Raw genomic sequence first — 19,890 nt, 5'->3', positions numbered from 1 at the left:
CTCCCTCCCTCTTTCTCTCTCCCTCCCTCTCTCTGTTTCCCCCCTCTTTCCTTCACTCTCACTTTCTCCCTCCTTCCCTCCCTACCTCCTTCTCTCTCTCTCTGTCACTTCTCCACCTCCTCACCCCTTCTCTTTCTCTCCCCCTGCCCCCATAGCTAACCAATTGTCCTATCATATTGTCTCTTCCTTTGTAAAATGTCTTGTATAGGTCTCTCCTCTCTTCTGCCTCTGCCCTCAACCTGGTGCAAGTCCTTATCATGGATGACTGACTCCAGTAGTCTGCTGGTTGGACTTCCTCCTTCAACTCTCTCTCCATTCCTTCACCCAATTGTCAAATTGCTGTTCCAAAGCAAATCCAAAACAATCTCATGACTGTAAATGTTTTCAGTAATTGCTTCCTCTGCTTGGAATTTTCTCTCCTCATCTCTACCTTCTGACTTTCTTAGTCCCATTTTCTGCAAGAAGCCTTTCCAAGTCCTTCATAATCTTTGCCACCTTCCATCTAAGATCATTTCCCATTTTTCCAATATGCAGCTCATTTACTGGTAGTTGTTTACATGTTACATCCCCCATTAGATTGGGAGCTCCTTGAGAGCAGGGATTATTTTTTGCCTTTCTTTGTATCCCAAAGAGCTTAAAGACTAATTAACTGGTGAATTCCATAGACCTTTTCTCAGAATAATGCTTTTAAAGATGTAAAATAAAAAAACATACTGCAAAGAAAACCAATTATATTGAAATATTATCAATTAAAAAGAAACATGTTTACAGATTCTAGGTTAGGAACTTATAATTTATAGTCTAACTTCCTTATTTTATAGAAGAGGAAACTCAAGGCCCACATAGGGGAAGTTGTTTACCTGAAATTATAAAGGAAGTAAGTGATAGAGCAAAAAGATTCAATCACTGGCTTTCCAAATCCAAATCCATCACTCTTTTTTATTTCTCCAACATCAGTAAAACCTTATTTACTTTATAGACAAGAAAATCAAACCCCAGTGTACTAAGGTGACTCTCCTAAGCAGAACTAGGATTTGAACCTACATCCTTTGGCTCAAACCATATTGTCTCTTAGGGGCACTCCTGACAAGATCCATCCACAAATTTGGATCAGGTCATATTCTACACCATTTGCATGCTGGAAGGTTCTTTTCCTCATACACACAATAAAGAAGGAATATACAACATATACCTTTGGTCCATAGATCCCTCTTCTGCCTGTTGGTCCCTGAAACAGAAAAGATGGTGAAGATGTCCCTTTAAAATGAACCAGAAATCTCTGTGGCTCACAAAGTTGCCTGATTGACATAAATAACGAACACTTCCTGAAAGATGTTTCCCTGAGGTGTTTTTCTATAAGAATTTCCACACCAGGCACTTAATTACATCCTAACATTTGGGAGATTGATTACAAGCCAATCTCAAAGTCATTACAGACCCAGACAGCATCTAACAGTCAATGCCAATAATCTGAGATGTTGGGGGTTCTCCCCTCCTGTCTCAGGAGACTCTAAAGGCTCTCTCAGGTTATCAGTCTCTCCAGAGCATCATCTCTAACTGAGAATTTGGGTTTCAAGGCTCTCTAGAGATCCTGGTCCCCTGGATGTACTGGATGCGAAATAGGGAGGGAGGTAAATTATGATGCCCAGGACCCCTGGGAGTATTTTCTTAGGCTGTTTTTGAAATGGCTGGTAGAGAATGGCAAATCACACTTTGGCCCCCAAACCACCATTTTCATCAGAGAGCAAGGCTTTAGTCAATTCCCCATTCTAAGCAGTTTCTGGAGGTCTAAGGAGAGACAATGGCTCAGCTTCACCATCTAGTGGCCACTTTGACTGTTCCAGATAATTTGACTTGTCAATCAAAATAACCAAGTTTGGGGGGAAAAAATCAAATCATCTTATCTCTGGAAATATTTCAATCGACATCATTTCATTTCAGAGCCAAAAAGGGGCTTCAAGATCATTTCATGTAATCCTTTAGCTGATAAAAATTGAACAGGATGAGAAATAGGTGAAGGGTACAGGATCTATAGGAATGGAGACTATTATGGCAAAGCACCAATGGGAGAGAACAGAAGACTACATCTATGCTTTAGTGGTCATTTACACTTTAGTATAAATGAGCCTAGCTCATGCTGCTCTGAGTGCAGACATTAGAAATGGGAAACAGTATTGCACGGGAGGAAGAAAAAAATGAGTGAAGGGAAGATTGAAGATACGACTTTATGATTCTGTCTAGGAGACTCTCTGGACTTCTGGGGGGAAAGCAAGAGCAAGGGATTATGGTTCAAGGTCCTTTCTAAATTGAATACCCATTACTCTGGCTAATAGGACCATTAACTATATCTGAATTGATATCTAAAGTGACATTTGGTCACTCCGATGTAGTAATCACAGCAATAATAATGTTCTGGCTTATTTTAGTGATATTATAAACTTATCCTCACCACTGACATATGCCTTACATAATTCCCAAACTAAAAATGGGGGGAAATAATAGCAATGATAATAATAAATGATATATAGTATTTTCAAGCTTGAAAAGATACACATTATCTTGTTGGAGATAAGCCTGTGTGGTAGGGACTACAGGTATTATTGTCATCCCCCTCTTATAGTCTAGGAACTTGAGGCTAAGAGGGAAGTGAATGAATGAATAAAAATGGATTTATTAAATACTTACTCCTTGCCAAGCATTTTGCTATGTGCTAGAGATCCATATAGAAAGTAATAGCTAATAATGATCTTAAGCTAACATTTATATAGTGTTTACTTGGCACTGTACTAAATTCTTTTCAATTATCATCTCATTTGATCTTTACAACAACCCTGGGAGGTAGGTGCTATTATTATCCCCATGTTATAGATAAGGAAACTGAGGCAAACAAGATCATGCAACTACTGAGGCTCAATTTGAACTCATCTTCCTATATATGGTGCCATCTATCTGCTCTCTGCTCCCCTCCACCCCCAAAGCAAGCTAATTCCTACTCTCAAAAAACTGATTCTAATTGGATTAGATAACACATAAAAGAAAATTAAGCTTCAAGTTAAATGGAAAATCCCAGAAGTCTTCAAGGTCCAGATGGAGACAGATGGTATGTCCCAGAGATCCTTAGGCGACTTACTCAGTCATACTTCTTTCTAGTAAGTATGAAGAGAGACTGGAATTTAGCACTTTCCAATTACAAGTCTGTGTTTTATTACTGAAAAATAAAGGCATTATAGATTTCCAGCTGGAAGGCTAGAAAGCCTGAGGCTGAAGGAGATTAAGTGACTTGCCCAAGGTCACACATTTCAGTAAATGTGTAGAGCTGGAATTTGAAACTGGGTCCTTTAACTGCGGATCCAGAACTCTCCCCCTGACCCACACTACCCTAAAGGAAAAAGCAGGGAGAACTATAGGAATATGCCTTTTCTTTTATAATCTAAAACATAGGGCTAATAAGGAGAGAGAATGAAATGAGGTGATAAGGGTATAGATATAGGAGGGGACAAGAAAGGCATCATGGGGATGAAGAAAAAGAGCTAGCTTTTTCTGACTCTTGTCTCTTGACAAAGTCTCTGAAAGATTCTGCTTGAAGTGGCACAGTTCATGACCTGATAGTCTCAAGATTCATTCAATGAAAACATTTTCTCCTTTTAAGCCAATAAATATCTGCTTTAAAACTTCTTTAAATGAAGGTTCTTCACTTCTTGTTTTCTCCCACCCCCACATCCCCTTACATATTCTGTTTCCTCTGGTTAGATTTACATTCATCAGTACAACATAGGGCAAAAATCCAAAGAAATTTCACCAGAAGCAGGAGAAAAGCTACACTAAGTTGATTATATGCATTTTCTCTTGAGAATTCCGATCGAAGATAAACATGGTCAACAGGAACTTAACCAGATTTCTGCTTAATTTATTCCTGTTCATTTCCCTATGGAGTAGGGCGTCCAGTAGAGCCTCTAAGAAAAAGTGCCAAAATTTGTTATTGATAATGAAGCCAAGTAGCCTCAGCTCCTCCCTTGAACTAAAGTGCCAAGCTCAAGGTAGAAGCCTTTGCCTGCCCCTTGGGTGATTTCTAATGAAGAACACATGAATTTTCTCTTTCCTGATCTCTGTATTTTAGAAGTACTTCCAACTGTTCTAATAGGTCATCACTAACTTCACTGAGGACTTAGTCACCAAGCGATAATGTCATCCACCTACTCCATTATTTTCTCTTAAAAAAGAAAGCTCCAAACCCACACAACTAATCTTCTTCCCCTCACCCCAACTTACACTAGGCTTAATAGTAAGTAGAGCATAACAAACTTACATAAAGCTATTCATCACTGCCACTAGCTTGTTTTTATCTCTTCAAATCTTCCCTGATTGATTTTTCCCAATGGTGGAATGAATGGGTAGGAAGGAGTAGAGGTTTTTACTCATTTTGCAGGAATTTTGTGAACTTGAAAAATTCAAAGAACATCTGGTCAGCACAGAAGGGACTTTTAGCAAAGCTAAACTTATTCCAAATCTCTTCAGATTTACACAGTAACAGCTTTCCTAGATGCTAGGAAGAAGCTAGAAATTATGTTTTGGATCATAACTGCCCATTTTAGATTAAGCTACAATAGCTGTACCAAGATAGGGAAGCATGCAGTATGCTCATGATCACTCACTCTATTTCCTCTTGAGTTCGGTTGGCCATCTCCGCCTTTCTGTCCTCTTTGGCCCTAGAAAGGAAATATGGTATTCAGATGTGCTCATTTGCTTCAGAGTCAAATACTCTTTCCCTAACATCAAAGCCCCAGAATTCTAAAATTCTTCAGTGTATTACACCTACCCGAAAGTTATATGTCAAGATCCTAAAATCATAGACTTAGAAAAGGAAGAAACTTAAGGGACTAGTCCAACCCCCTCATTTTACAGATGAGGAAACTGAGGCCTAAGGAGATTAAATTATTTCCTCAAGGTCACACAGGAGAGTAAGGCAGAATTTGAACCCAGGACTTCTGACTTCAGAACTTTCCATGGAATCCTGAAAACCTAGACTGTGTGTGGCTTCTCAGATTATTCTGTCCAGAAACTTAATGATTTCTTCTCCAATTGACAATTCTGAATTTAAGAAATCAGAAACATTAATAATAATAGCTAACTCTTAAAAAGCACTTTAAACTTTGCAATGTACTTTAAAGATAGAATTATAATATCTATATAGGAAATATAAGACAATATGATACAGATATATAGACTACACATATACACATGTCCATGTAATATATTACGTAGATTAAATAGTACTTAATAATTTGTAGAGCATTTTAATGCATAGTGTCTCATTTGAGCCTTACAATAACCCCATATTTGAGATGCGATTATTATTCTCATTTTATAGAGGAGTAAACTTGGTAGTAAGAGATGAAGCAAGTGACTCATCCAGGGCAAGTCAGGTTTTAAACTCAGGTCTTCCTGACTCTTAAGTCTTGTGCTCTATTTACTATAGCATCCACTTGCCTTATTATAATGGGAATTTATAAAACAGATAAAGAGAGAGATTTTGCTTAATAGTTTTCCTTTAAATAACTAGCCTGTAGAACCAATCAAATTTAACTTGATTTCTAAAGAAAATTTTTATCTACAACTTTTAGAATGATTTTTAAGTTTGTATAAAGACAGATACATGTATTTGTTTCCATTAAAGTCATCAGATAAATTTCAAGTCAAGTGAATCATTGTAGGAAAAGTAAAAAAAATATTACTTGTTTTCCTTGCTCTCCTTTGGCTCCTTTAGGCCCTCTAATGAAATTGTCCTGTCCAGGTTCACCCTACGGAAAGATGAAAACAAAGAAAGAAATAGCATGAGTTCTCTAGGACTTTGCCTGAGATGCTAACTCTATGCTAACATTATGCTTCCTCTCTTCTTTCCCTTCATCCCATGGATAACTAACCCACTTCCTTTCCTGGATGCTGGACTGCCTTTTCATAGAATCTCCATTTGCTATTTCTTAAGGTTGTAGGACCACCACAAACCTTTCATAGAATCAGCAAAATGGTGGTAAAGGCAGCCATCACTTTTCCTACTCGGAGTATCCTCGGCTCTACCCCTTCCTTCATCCTGCATCTTCTTTCCTTGTCCATCGTGCCCTCTGGAACTCTCTTCTATTGTCAACAAATATAGACTGTGTGGCTTCTTCTAGAATATCCTGACCAGGAATTTAATAGTTTTTTCTCCAATGAACTATTTTGAATTTAGGAAATCAGAACCCCTGGAACTCTTCCCTTCCACTTTCCGGTATCCCCCCAAATCTAGCTTCTTCCTAAGGCACCATCTCTCTTGGCACTGTCTCTATGGGTGGTTGCTCTTTTTCTATATCAGAAGACACAGAGGTCCAGGAGAAAGGGTTGATGTCATGGCCACTTTCTGATACTATCACTCTTTCTTCTTTAAAGTTCATGCCAGTCTGTGGAGATACTTGGTGCTGTTATTGATGGACCACCAGCTCACTCCCCCTCTTTGATGACCAGTTCAGACTCACAATCTAATTCACCCTAAACCCTGACCCTTTCAAACAGCTTGGCCTTGGAGTTCCTCAATCTCTTCTGCTTCTTTGACCCCGATCTCTATACATTCCTGCTTAATACAGGTGTATTACCTTAAATACCTTAAACTACCTTAAAAACAGCTCCCTTCTGTTAAGGTGTAAAACTAAGATTTTCTTAGGTATAATTTTTTTTTATAATTTTGAATAAAGGGAGTTTAAGATCAGGTACGCTCATACCATCCTCAATAAAAATAGATCCAATAGTCATTTCTGAGCAACAAGCTAAACGGGAAGAGAAGGGATTCTCAGGCTAAGAACACATAGGAAAGATAAATGTATCCCTTAAGGGAAAGAGAATCTTCCTTCAAAGTTTTAAGGCTTTCTCTGAAGCAAAGGAACACACTCTGGCAATAATTCCCAATGACCCATTCCCCCCAGGACTGATTTTAAGCCAAATTTCTCTAGCCAGTCTTAATGAGAAAGGAAAGGAGGTCAAATCCTGATTTCCTAATATCCATAGCATGATGGGTGAAATTTTTATCACAGATAATGGTATCATATCAATGTAATGAATTCCCATGTATTTCTTCAGCATGACTTTGTCTGACATGCTAATCTCCCTTCCATGGAAGGTTTAGAAGAGATATTATTTCCCATAGAACCTCTCAGACTTAACTGGGCTCTTTCCAGAGCTTATTTATTGTAGCCTGATCTTCATTGGAGATAGAAATGGAATGTGAGTCCCAACTATATAATACAGAGCTAAAGTAACCTCTGAAACTTACAGGATCTCCTTGAAATCCTTTTCTACCATGGACACCAGGGGCACCTCTGGTACCTGGGCTTCCCTAAAAACAAGAAAGTTCTGAGTGAGAATACAGGGGGTTTTTAGGATGATGCATAACTTTATCATATAGTAAGTTTTGCCCTAAAGAATATTAAATACAAACAAATCCTACACGAAAAGGAAAACTAGCTTTCCAAAACGCCATTATCTCAATTAACTAATATTTTGGCCTTTCAGCCATTTTTCAGTCTCCAACTCTTTTCAACCTTTATTTGGGGTTTTCTTTCAAAGAGATTAGAGTGGTTTGCTATTAGTCATATATGAAGGGCCTACTATGCTAGGCATTGCAAAGCCAGACATCCAGAGCAATACTGACAATGGCTTTAGTAGTCTATGGTAAGTTCTCAGGCTCAGTTTGCTAGTGGTAGAAATTTATCTTAATATAGGGAGAAATTAAAAAATAGAAAAGCACTTAGGTAGCACAGTGGGTAGAGCACCAGACATGGAGCCAGGAGGATATGGGTTCAAATCTGACCTCAGATACTTCCTAGATGGGGCAAGTGACAACCCCAGTTGCCTAGTCCTTGCCACTCTTCTGTCTTTGAATTGATACTAGGACAAGAAATAATGATTTATAAGAAGAAAAGAAAGGAAAAGGAAAAGGAAAAGGAAAAGGAAAAGGAAAGGAAAGGAAAAGAAAGGAAAAGGAAAGGAAAGGAAAGGAAAGGAAAGGAAAGGAAAGGAAAGGAAAGGAAAGGAAAGGAGAAAGCTACGAGGTGAAAAAATTTTCGTGAGGAAGGCTGTTTTTGTTGGGTGAATGCCTTTTGTACCCTACCCTAGACATGAGATTTGCTTGTTCTTTTAACAAATATTTTTAAAACCCTGTTAAGTACAATGCATTATGAGGAAGATATAAAAATAAAGAAGATATTGTCCCTATCCTCAAAACAATTAGTTCTGATTCAGAAAGAAAAGGAAACTTCAGCTTATATGGTAAACATTACCTTGTAGACCATCTCTAGTTTGATCCTTCTATAATTTTTAAAGTATCAAACTAACAGGGGTTTATTAAAATTATTAAAGGATAAATTTTGGTATTTTCTAACCAGCAACTATAGCTAGCTTACTTCGATGTATTTGTGGGTATAGGTTACAAATCATCCACACCTTCTCATGGTCTGTAACCCTTATTCAAACCATCTTTGCTGGGGAAAAGGATAAGAGTTGTCTCATAGTCTCTTTATGGGGACATTATGGGGAGTACCAACAGGGAAAATGGTCTCTTTACCTGTTGTTTCCCATTCTCCAATACACCTGTCCCACTTCCTTTTAAGGTTATTCATCTTCCTGATATCTTTTATTGATTTTGGTCTACGATTCTTTAATGGGAATGTGACAAGTCAAATCAAGAAAATAATGCATTTTCCATTGCTTTGGTCCCTGAAACAAAGCCTTATTTAAAGAAAATTTTTTTTGGGGGGTGATGCTTAGTGACTGTAGATTATGGAATACCACAGTCTCCACAAAGTTAAGCTCATGGGCCACTCATCAGGAGATAATTGCCTTTTTTTTTAAAAAACCTTTACCTTCTATCTTAGAAACAATGCTACATATTGGTTCCAAGGCAGAGAGGTATGAAGCTATGGGAGTTAAGTGACTTGTCCGGGGTCACTTAGCTAGGAAGTGTCTAAGGCCAGATTTGAACCCACATCCTCCCACTCCCATCTCCTGTTCTGGCTCTATCCACTGAGCCACCTTGCTATCCCTCATAAAGTCTTTATAGAAACCAGAAGGTAGAATAAGGGTAGGTGGTTACCTTCTACACTCCCTTTTGGGGAGAGTAATAATATCTTCTATAATCTTTAACACTCTTTTGGAATCTTTGTCTCTTCAAGAGATATTAAAAGTTGATCTCTAAATTGTGCTACACTGTGGTCGGGACTAGCCATTTTTCTCAGTTTCACCTTGAATGCCATTTTCACTGCCTTACATAGTACACTGGGTGCTGAAGAGGTGCAACACAGATATGGCACTTCCACCAGTATGGATGATGAAACTAGATAAACAGAAATACTGGCAGGTCCATTCCATTTTGTGTCTATTGTCTTCCCAGGAGTTTCATCTGTAAATGCTTTCAGGCTAAGTGGATGTATGTCAATCACCAAATTTTATTCATTGGTCCTTTTGTCCACTGACTTTTCTTCTTTTTTATGAAAAAATATTGGAGGTAATCGTCTGGCTCCAAGTCACAAGAAATCTATAGACTCCCATTAATACCACTGAGTTCTTTGGCTACTTCTATCTTACAAATTCTCATCCCATTCAGGAGCTAAGCATCATCCTTGAAAGATATGGGAAGAAACACATTATTTGTTCTGTCATTGTGATAATTACCTGTGCCATAGACATTTAAGAATACTCACATGTTATAAATAAATATATACCTATTAATAAATAATAACTCATGTTTCTAGAACACTTTCAAGTTTCAAAGTGCTTTCTATACATTATCTCATTGGAGCCCTACAACATTATAAGAAACAACTAGAACTGTGATTTCATTGCCAAAGGGAGCTCCCATAGAGAAAACTTCCTCAACCAGATGGGTACCTGCAACTTAAAGTGCCTGAGACACTGCGAGGTTAAATTTGCAAATGTGATTGATTTTATTTTTTAACTTCGTTTATTCATTCATTCATTCATTTATTCATTTATTCACTCATTTATTTATTTGTTCATCCATTCATCCATTTACTTATTTATTTATTTGTTTATTCATTTATTTATTTATTTATTTGCTTGCTTGTTTATTTATTTATTTATCCATCCATCCATCCATCCATCCATCCATCCATCCATTTGTTTATTTATCATTCATCATTTATTTGTTTGCTTGTTTGTTTGTTTTTAGGACCCTTACCTTCCATCTTGGAGTCAATACTGTGTATTGTCTCCAAGGCAGAAGAGTGGTAAGGGTAGGCAATAGGGGTCAAGTGACTTGCCCAGGGTCACACAGCTGGGAAGAGTCTGAGGCCGGATTTGAAACCAGGACCTTTTGTCTCTAGGCCTGGCTCTCAATCCACTGAGCTACCCAGCTGCCCCTATACATGTGATTGAGGCAGGACTTGAACCAACGCCTTCTTGACTCCAAGACTGTCTCTGGGTCCACTTTACCATGTTGTCTCTCACTATTGATGCTAATATTTTCATTTTACAGATGAAGAGAGTGAGACTCAGCGATATTTCATGACTTGGACTTGGATATACAGTTAGTAAGAGTAAAAGGAAGGATTCAGATCCAGGTTTTCCTGACTCTGAGTCCAGTGTTCTATTTTTTACAGCCACAGTGCCTTGACTTCTTGTAGGTGTTGGCAAACCTTACCTGGGATCCTGGATCACCTTTCTCTCCTTTCTTCCCAGGAGTTCCACGGAAGCCCTGTAAAAAGGAATAAAAAAATTTTTTTTGATGGCCATTTTTTTCGATGCCAAATTAATGCTAAAAAGATGGGCTCATCACCTAAAATCTCATCTTCATGGCTATTGATTCTACCTTGATACTTGACATCTCCTCAGCTCCCTAAGCTATTTTTTCCCTCTGACTGAAGTGCTGGAAGACAGAGCAAAGAATGCCTCCCTAATTCTCCTTCTAATACAGGGCTCAGAATTTTCCTGATAACTTCACATCCCATTAGTTGCCTTATTTCCTTTTGCCTCCATGAACATCACCCTCCATATCCTCTGGCAGCACCTTCCTCCTTTCAGACCCCTTTTATATATTATCTTTCCCTATTAGACTGTAAACTCTTTGTTGTAAGTTGGTTCAACCAGAGAATAATTTGGAGCTTCACCCAAAGGGCTATAAAATTATATGTAACTTTTGATCCAGCAACACCAATACTAGGTCTACAGCTCAAAGAGATAAAAAAAGCAAAAAGGATCTCTACATACAAAAATTTTTAAGCAGATCTTTTGGTGGTGGCAAAGAATTGGACATTGAGAGAATGCCCATCAGTTGGGAAATGACTGAACAAGTTGTGGTATCTGAATGTGATGGAATACTATTGTGCTATAAGAATTAATGAACAGGATGTTTTCAGAAAAACCCAGGAGACATACATGAATTGATGCAAAGTGAAGTTAAGTAGAACCAGGAAAACATTACATACAGTAACAGCAGTATTGTAAAGATGATCAGCTGTGAAAGAATTAGCTACTCTGATCAAGAAAATGATCCAGAACAATTCCAAAGGATCTATGGTGGAAAATGCTATTTACTTTCAGAGACAGAATAAATGAACTCTGAATGCCAATTGAAGCATACTTTTTTCACTTTATTTCTCTTTTTGGTCTGGATTTTTCTTTTGCAATATGGCTAATATGGAAATACTTTGCATGACTTCATACATAAAAGTGACATCAAATTACTTGCATTCTTATGGATGGGGGACTAAAGAGAGAGAGAGAATTTGGAACTCAAATTTTAAAAAATAAATGTTTAAAACTTATTTATATGTAATTGGTTGATAAATAATGAAATAAACATAAATATATGGAAAAAAGAATGTAAACTCCTTGAAGGTAGGGACTGTCTTTTTATTATTTATATTCCCAGTACTTAGAGTAGTGCCTGGAACACAGTGAGTGCTTTAAAAGTGTTTGCTGATTATTGACTATTGAGTTTTGGCTGAAAGGGGAATTTACCTCTTCTCCATTTATTCCATTAATTCCAAAATCTCCTTCTTCTCCCTGATAGATCAAAAAAGAAACAAGTGTCAGAAGTCATTCCCTTTGTATTCTCTAACAAATGTAGTTTTTGACCATAGCTGACAGAACATTCTTGGGAACAAATATACACTCAAAAGAATCAAATTTAGAAGGGAAATTTCACTGTACCTTAAATCCATCCATTCCTCTGACTCCCTGAAAGAGATTAAACACTAGTCATTTACAGACATAGCTAGAAAATAGAGACACAAAGGATTTTTAGAACTCTCTATTACAGATTGTAAAACTTCACCCTAAAATAGATGAAGTTACCAAACTAGGATGCTCTAAGGTCTCATACACATTGATTACTCTGTATAGACCCTAAAAGGGATAATGACTTCAGGAAGGGTCAAGAGAGAGACAGAGTGTGACAAAGGCAGAGAAGGGGGGGGGAAGGAGAAAGAAAGAGAAACAGATAGACAGAGAGTGAGAGAGAAAGAAAGGAAGAGAGACAGAGACAGAGAGAGACAGAGAGAGAGGGAGGGAGAGGGAAAGGAAGAGGGACAGTGAGAGGGAGAGAGAGAAATTTAAACAATCTTTCCAGAAGATTCTTACCTTAAGACCCCGTTCACCCTGACATCCCTGAGCACCTCTTCCTCCTTCTGGCCCACTGTCTCCTCTTGTTCCCTGAGAAAAGCAACCAAAATATTTAGCTAAATCCCATTCATTCAAACAAAGATGGTCCTCTTCTACAAACCTGCCCATTGACTTTCTGCTGAGTTTCCAGGGCCTTGGGAAGCCCTGAACACGTACAGCAGATTCACAGGTAAACACATCAACCAGTAAAGCCTGTGCAAAAGAACTTTGCCAGTCACCACATCCCCACCCTTGCCTCTTCCCTCACCTCTGAGGACCTCTCTGTAAATGAAATTCTACCATGACAGGGAAAAAGGCTGAACCTGTGATTTCAGTGCTTTAGGGAACTCTCAGGTGAGGAAACTCCCTCTATCTGTGCAGGACAACTGCACAGATAGTTTTCTGCAACTTCTTCTGGTTGTAGAGAGTTGGGTTGAGCAGATAGTAGCTGAGTGACTAGTCCAGGGCCACATGGATGGCATGTGTGAGAGGCAGAGCTTGAAGTTAGGTCATCTTGACTCCAAGGCAGCTCTCTATCTGCCCCACCAGGCTTCCTTAGAAGTGCCCTCAAAGAATGCATATGGAAGCTTGGGCACTTCCCATGGCCAAAGTAATGCCATTTTGTATCCACCCTCCCAGGGCTCTCCCAGGAATGTTCATACTAAGCCAAAGGAAAGACCATGGCTAAAACAAGAAGCAGGTGCCTGTCGGGGGACCTCTGCAGAGCAGAGATTGCTCATGGAGAATGATGTGACAGCAGGAACTGTGGAAAGGCTAGAGTGAGAGACTTTCACATGGGCAACCTTCAATTGAAAGCACACTGTGGTCTGGGGCATCCCAGAAAATGTGTGGGGCTGGGGCTGTACCCATTCTCCCTCATCCCCAACTCTGCCCCCATTCTATCCATGAAAACATAATTCTGCAAGTGAGATCAGGTTAAAACAAACACCAAGAAGAATCTGAAGACGCTGAGGGACAAATGGGTACAATGCCACTTTGAATGCAGAAAGGCATGGTAGAGCCATAACAATCAGAAAACTGAGATATTATGAGTCTAGTAGTGCTGGGGGAGAAGGACTGGGCCAAGAAGCTCACTTGAGATAAAACTGTGTTTGGAAAGGAAAAGAAAGTGTGCCTCAGGATACCCCAATGCCCATATGGAGGATAGGAGGAAGTTGGGCAAGTCCAGAACACTTCCCCTGGGTTCCTCTTCCAGGGAGAAGAAGTCTCCAGAGTTTCTCATTTTAACCACACATTCTTGCCATTGTTGTTCCTAGGTTACTTTTTGATTACAAATACCTTCTAAATTTTGGTACCCTGGGAAAAGCTCCAGGTGGGATCCCCTAGTCATGGGGAACTCTAGGAACTAGAACAGAAGTAAGGGGCTATTTCTTGCTGATAGTGGGCATTTTGATTCCTAGCATTAGGAATTTAAAGAATGATTTAGCTGGAAGCTTATATTTCTAATGTCTAAATACAATAAGCTCTAATCTCCTGTGTTTGCAGGCTGTTTTTGGTACACCAGGAAAGGTAGGCTAATTTTATGTATGTTCGTCTTTCTTTTGTTTTTCTTTTTCTGCACGTATTAGTCTTTCAGATTTTTTTACTACTTACTGCTGGAGTCATCTTTTGCCCCACTGATTACCTCCCTTAGTTATTGCCCAGAGCCTGGGTCTCCAGCCTAGCACTCTTCTCCCACAGAGACCTGGGAAGACAGCTCTTTTTTCCCCAATCAAAGAGACCACAGCTCTGGCTGTGATAACACAATTTGACTACCACCACATGCTTTGCTTCAGTGACTGGGCTGTAAATGAAAGTATTCAACCTTGTCCCAAATAATCAGACCTGAAAAGCAAGAAGCTGTTGCTTGACACTAGGAATTTAAGGAATGATCACGCTACATGCTTATGTTTCAAAACCTAAATACAAGGAGCCCACTTCTTCTCCAATCTAATGTGTTTGTGTACTTTTAAAACCTATAATATATTTTATTAGAAACAAGATGTTCCAGGATGCAGCAGAAGGGGATGTCTCCATTTGAAGAGAAATTTACAGGAACTTCAAAAGTTCTCACGTAAATAATTTCCTGAATGAGTATTGAGCCTATCACTGAACAGCCCAGTCCCAAACAACAACAGACATCAGCACTGTTTGCATTGCCCATCAGCAAACCTTTGTTTCAGTCCCATAAAGCTTTTTTGGGCATCCTTCGTTAATGAAGGGGATCATTTGTAGGGTCATAGCTGCATGAAACCAAATTCTCAAAGTCAGAGAGGACTTTGCACAGAATAAGACTCCTAGTGATGGGGAACCATGATACGTAAAACCATGTGGAGGAATAATTGATGTCAAGTGGGGTGGCCACTTTGGGAACTAAGGGTTAGTTGCTCCACTCACACTTGATGGTGGCAAGATATGATCTGTAAAATGCGTGCTCCTACTCCCTGTATTTCTCTACCTGTATACCTGTTTCATCATGTACTAAATTTTTTTGATGATGTGATATGTTCTTTCCCTCTAATTGTTTGATGTTTACCAAGCACTATATATATATTTATATATATATGAATAGATGTATATAAGACATATATATTCAAACAAATACCCCCCACATACACACATATGTTGTTGTCCAGTTGCTTTTCAGTCCTTTTTGACTCTTTGTGACTTTATTTTCCTCTGAGGTGTCAAAAAATGCTCAGGTAGAGATATTTAGCAAGCATCGTTTTGGCACCTCAAATGCAACTGGATTCATCTTCTTCCTAATGTCCTCCTTAATGACCTTACCTTGGGCTATGATCTAGGGCAGGAAAGTGAACATGTTCATGTTCATGATAGTATTGGGCAAATGCATGGAAGTGGGGAACACCTATGCTTGGTCCCATCCATTGAGTTAAGAATACTGTGCTAACATGTCCTTAGGCTCTATGGAACCATGTTTAAATCCTTTCAAATGTGCAAACAAGAGAAAAGTGCACTTTTGGAATGCCATAGTCTTTCCTGAAAGAGAAGCAATCAATGAGGAGTTGTAATAACTCACAGGATCCCCCTCTTCTCCTCTGTGGCCACGGCTGCCCTTCTGACCCCAATATCCCTGTGGAAGAAGAAAGAAGAAGAGCACTTAAATCATCGTCATTGATTTGAACTATGAAATCATTAAGAATTTGAGTGAAACACCTCATTTTAGCTTCCTCGGGGTGTCTGGGTGGCATAGAGAATGGACTGGTCAGTCAGTCACACTTTTAGAAGATGGCATTTTTAAGTTCATTCATGTTTTTTATTCTATTGTAGGATGGTCCATGATGGGAGAAGATGTAACTAAACCACACTTTGAGCCTTAAAGCACTATAGAAATGTTGGTTAGCATTTTAGGTCAGACAACATCAGTCCAAATCCAAGTTCTCTTACTTATTACTTGCCTGGCATTGAGCAAGTCACTTAACCACAATTTTTTTTCTGAAAAAAAAAATCAAAATCAAGGCACTGGATTAGATTATGGGATCTTGACCAGAGATCAGTAGACCTCCCCTGATCCCAATGGATCTGTGGACAAATTGTATGGGAGTCTATGAATGTGGATAGGAAAAATATTACATCCTTTCCCACTAACCTCTAATTGAAATTTAGTATTTCCTTCACTTATTTAAAACTATTATTTTGAGAAGGGGACCACGAGCTTCACCAAACTGCCTAGATGGTCAATAACACAAAAAAAGTTAGGAGTCTCTGAACTAGATGGTGCCTGAGGGCCCTTTTTGCTCTAAATCCTATGTTAACCTGCTTCAGATTCTAGGACATTCATTTCATCTAGCAGCAGGGGAAATCATAGACCTAAGAGTACAATACAGCAAGAACACCCTATTGGTGTCTATAAGAACTATTTTGGTCAAGCCATATATGTGAAATACATGGAGGGATCATTATTTATCACTTTTATTTCTTCTTGCCTTAAAAACAAAAAGAATGAGAATGCAAGTTCTCATTAAATGATGTGATTAGACATAAAAGTGAAGGGAAATACCTCTTCCCAACAGTCTATAACTTAGTAAAAGACTCCCTGGGTTTCTCAGAAGCCAACCTTTTCATCATTTCTTATAGTGCTATAACATTGCCTTTATACTTACATACCATAATAATTTCAGCCATTGCCCAAATTGATGAATGCCCCTTTAGTTTCACCACTACTAGAAATGCTGCTATAAATATGGATTTTCTTTTTTCTTTTCAAGCGGGTGGGGGGAGTGGGGTTGGGCAGAAGATGGGAAGGAAAACAAATAAATTCTTAATTTAAAAAATTAAAAAAAATATATAATTTAGCACACAGATATTGGACAACAGCTTGAGGCTCAAGGGCAACCAATGAATTTTCCTGACCACAGAGGCAGTAAATAGCACTCAGGATTCAAACTGATAACCCCTGGGGAATGGGGTCCTATTGAAGGGCTCTGTTCAGCTTTTTTAGGGGTTGCAGACTCTCTGCAGTCACTGAGTCATTGGAGGTTGGTGATGAGTCTTGGTCTCAGAGGCTTATCAAAGACGGTACTCTGAGACTCCATTTCTATCTAAAAATCACTGGCTGGAAGACCAGAGAATCAACCAAACACAACAATTATAGCAGGAGTCAACTGTGCTCCATAGCAGTCCTGGCACACCATCCAAAGGAAAAGGTAGCAGCACAGGCAAAAGGAACTTGGTCACAGGCAGATCAGAACAAGACAAAAATCCAGATTCTAGAAGCACCTTTGAGCCTCTTGGTCCTGGTGATCCTGGTGACCCGGGAGCCCCTGAACACTTGCAAAGGGCACAGCAACAATGTCTTTCTGCAATATTGTCCTAGAGGAGAAAAATTAAGTGAGAATCATTTTTTTTAGAAAGAGAAGGAAATGAGCATTTATATAGTATCTACTGCATGCTAGACACTATGCTAAGAATTTTATGAAGATTATCTCGTTTGATCTTCATAGCTACAATTCACCATGGAGGGTCCTGGAACCCCTTCCATGTATGGAGAACTGGTCTAGTCAGCTTATTACTGCTTCCATAATTCTTTTCACACCCACAGAGTTTAGGAAATAATTGTGTGTAAAAAGTAAAAACAAAATCATCTTTTACATTGGGGAAATTTATCATCAGAAGAACCCCCCCAAATGAGATCATCAGGGCTGAGATTATTAATATTGAAGATGGCAGGAGGAAGATTGCTTGGAGGAAGAAAGGCTTGTCCCCATAGGGAGGGAACAGTGTCATCGATGAACAGAAACTTTCTAGATTATTATTTCCTATGTTGCCTCCCCCATTTGAATGTAATCTCCTTGAGGGCAAGATTTGTTTCTGCCTTCCTTTGTACCAAGTACTTAGCATAGTTCCTTAATACCAACGCTTATTGACTGACTAATACCCTTTGATCCACCAAGATGGTTCCAGTTATCTTGGTCAAATGTGAAGAATGGTTAGGAATAATTATTGTATGTGAGGTTTTGTTAACACAAAGCTACTCTATTTTGCCATCCTATCTGCATTTGAGTAGCTTACTATGATGTTGGCAAGAAAGAAAGGTTAAGGAAGAAAAAATATTTGGGTCAACACTCCCTATGAGGCATCAGAAGGACCACTGGCTACTCACTGAACCAAAGCCAATAAAAGGCAAACCCTTTGATGGAATACTATTGTGCTCAAAGGAATAAAGAACTGGAGGAATTCCATGTGAACTGGAAAGACCTCCACGAATTGATGCAGAGTGAAAGGAACAGATCCAAGAAAACATTGTACACAGAGACTGATACACTGAGGTGCAATTGAATAAAAGAGACTTCTCTACTAGAAGCAATGCAAGAATCCAGAGCAAGGCTGAGGGACTTATGAGAAGGAAAACTAGCCACATTCAGAGGAAGAACTGTGGGAGGAGAAACACAGAAGAAAAACAACTGCTTGAACACATGGGCTGATGGGGATATTACTGTGGATGTAGACACTAAACGATAACCCTAGTCCAACTATCAATAATATGGAATTAGGGCTTAATCAATGATACATGTAAAACCCAGGGAAATTGTGTGTCAACTAAGGGGAGTTTGGGGGTTTGGGTGAGAGAGAAAGAACATGAAACATGTAACTATGGGAAAATATTTAAAATTTTTTTTCAATAAAGCAGAGGTATCAAACTCATTCTGGGTACCCAGAATCAGATTAAAATGTAACTGGGAAATGTTTAACAAAATAAATAAAAAATATAAACAACAAACATAAATAAATAAATAAATAAATAAATGTGAAGTACTATATAATATGGAAAAAAAGGCAGACCTTTAGCACTTCTAATACAAATGTTTAAATCATCCTAACTTTGGACAACCGAAGTAACTCACCAAGTACTTAGTCAGTGTGCTGCTAAGGTCTCTCATCCCAAGGCTTAAATGTGTCCTATATTCGAATCCTTTTCCAAATTCAAAGGTTGAAAAGTCTTCGTATTGAGAGGTGGTGTTCAGGGCAACAACAAATAAACCCATCAACCCTTTTCAATATAAATAACAGAGGCAAAACATGAGTGGATCAAATGAAAAAAAAATGATCAAACAGAAGTCTTTCTCATAATAAGACCCTATGTAGTGACAATTAACTCATGTCTACTAATCAATCAATTATGCAACAAACATTTATTAAGCTCTTACTATCTACCAGGCATTGTGCTAGGTTTTGGGACATACATAGAAAGGAAAAATATACTTCCTGACCTCAATAAGCTGATATTCTTTCTCTGAATTAAAGAGAGAGAAATAAGCATAAAGAGTAGAGGAATCTGTGGTCTCAATTCTAATCATAAAAATAGCTCACATTTCTGTAATGCTAATTTAAGATTTGCCAAGTGCTCTCCTCCCACAAACTCTGAAGTCAGTAGTACAAATATTATTCATTCTATTTTATAGATGATAAAACTGAGGCTTGAAGAAATTAAGTGATCAATAGAAATAAAAATAGAGTTGAATGTTGAACACAACCTCTTCTGGCTCTCAGTTCTTTTTCCTTTATACTAAACTGCCCTAAATCTTGTAAGGAAGGAAGAATATCTTTTTCCCCATGCAGACTTCAAGGATAAAATTTGTGGTGGGACTTAATAGAATATGCCAGTCCTTAAATGAGTTTACCAGTCTCTAAACCAGTCCTTCATATTCAAAGTTCTCTGGGCAAAAATAAATCAAATGTGTCCTTTCTGGAATAAAACTCTCAAATAAGAATTCTATAGTTCAT

General features: G+C 38.5%; 1 protein-coding gene across 1 annotated transcript in view; it reads right to left on the bottom strand.

Moving 5' to 3' along the window:
* The window catches only part of COL6A5 (collagen type VI alpha 5 chain), a 93,327-nt gene that overhangs the window by 55,537 nt on the left and 17,900 nt on the right, over nt 1–19,890 (bottom strand). Inside the window, exons 10-20 of the mRNA XM_044678893.1 lie at nt 19,011–19,156; nt 17,386–17,478; nt 15,686–15,739; nt 12,625–12,696; nt 12,196–12,222; nt 12,004–12,048; nt 10,685–10,738; nt 7,301–7,363; nt 5,733–5,798; nt 4,653–4,706; nt 1,193–1,228 (exon numbers count right to left, since the gene is read on the bottom strand). Of these exons, the coding sequence (XP_044534828.1) occupies nt 1,193–1,228; nt 4,653–4,706; nt 5,733–5,798; nt 7,301–7,363; nt 10,685–10,738; nt 12,004–12,048; nt 12,196–12,222; nt 12,625–12,696; nt 15,686–15,739; nt 17,386–17,478; nt 19,011–19,156 (710 nt within the window). The remainder of the gene's footprint in view (nt 1–1,192; nt 1,229–4,652; nt 4,707–5,732; nt 5,799–7,300; nt 7,364–10,684; nt 10,739–12,003; nt 12,049–12,195; nt 12,223–12,624; nt 12,697–15,685; nt 15,740–17,385; nt 17,479–19,010; nt 19,157–19,890) is intronic.

The sequence above is a fragment of the Gracilinanus agilis genome, chromosome 5 (assembly GCF_016433145.1).
Source record: "Gracilinanus agilis isolate LMUSP501 chromosome 5, AgileGrace, whole genome shotgun sequence".
Lineage (NCBI taxonomy): Eukaryota > Metazoa > Chordata > Mammalia > Didelphimorphia > Didelphidae > Gracilinanus > Gracilinanus agilis.
Note: the sequence above shows the minus strand (reverse complement) of the source record. Positions and strands in the feature narration are given on the sequence as shown.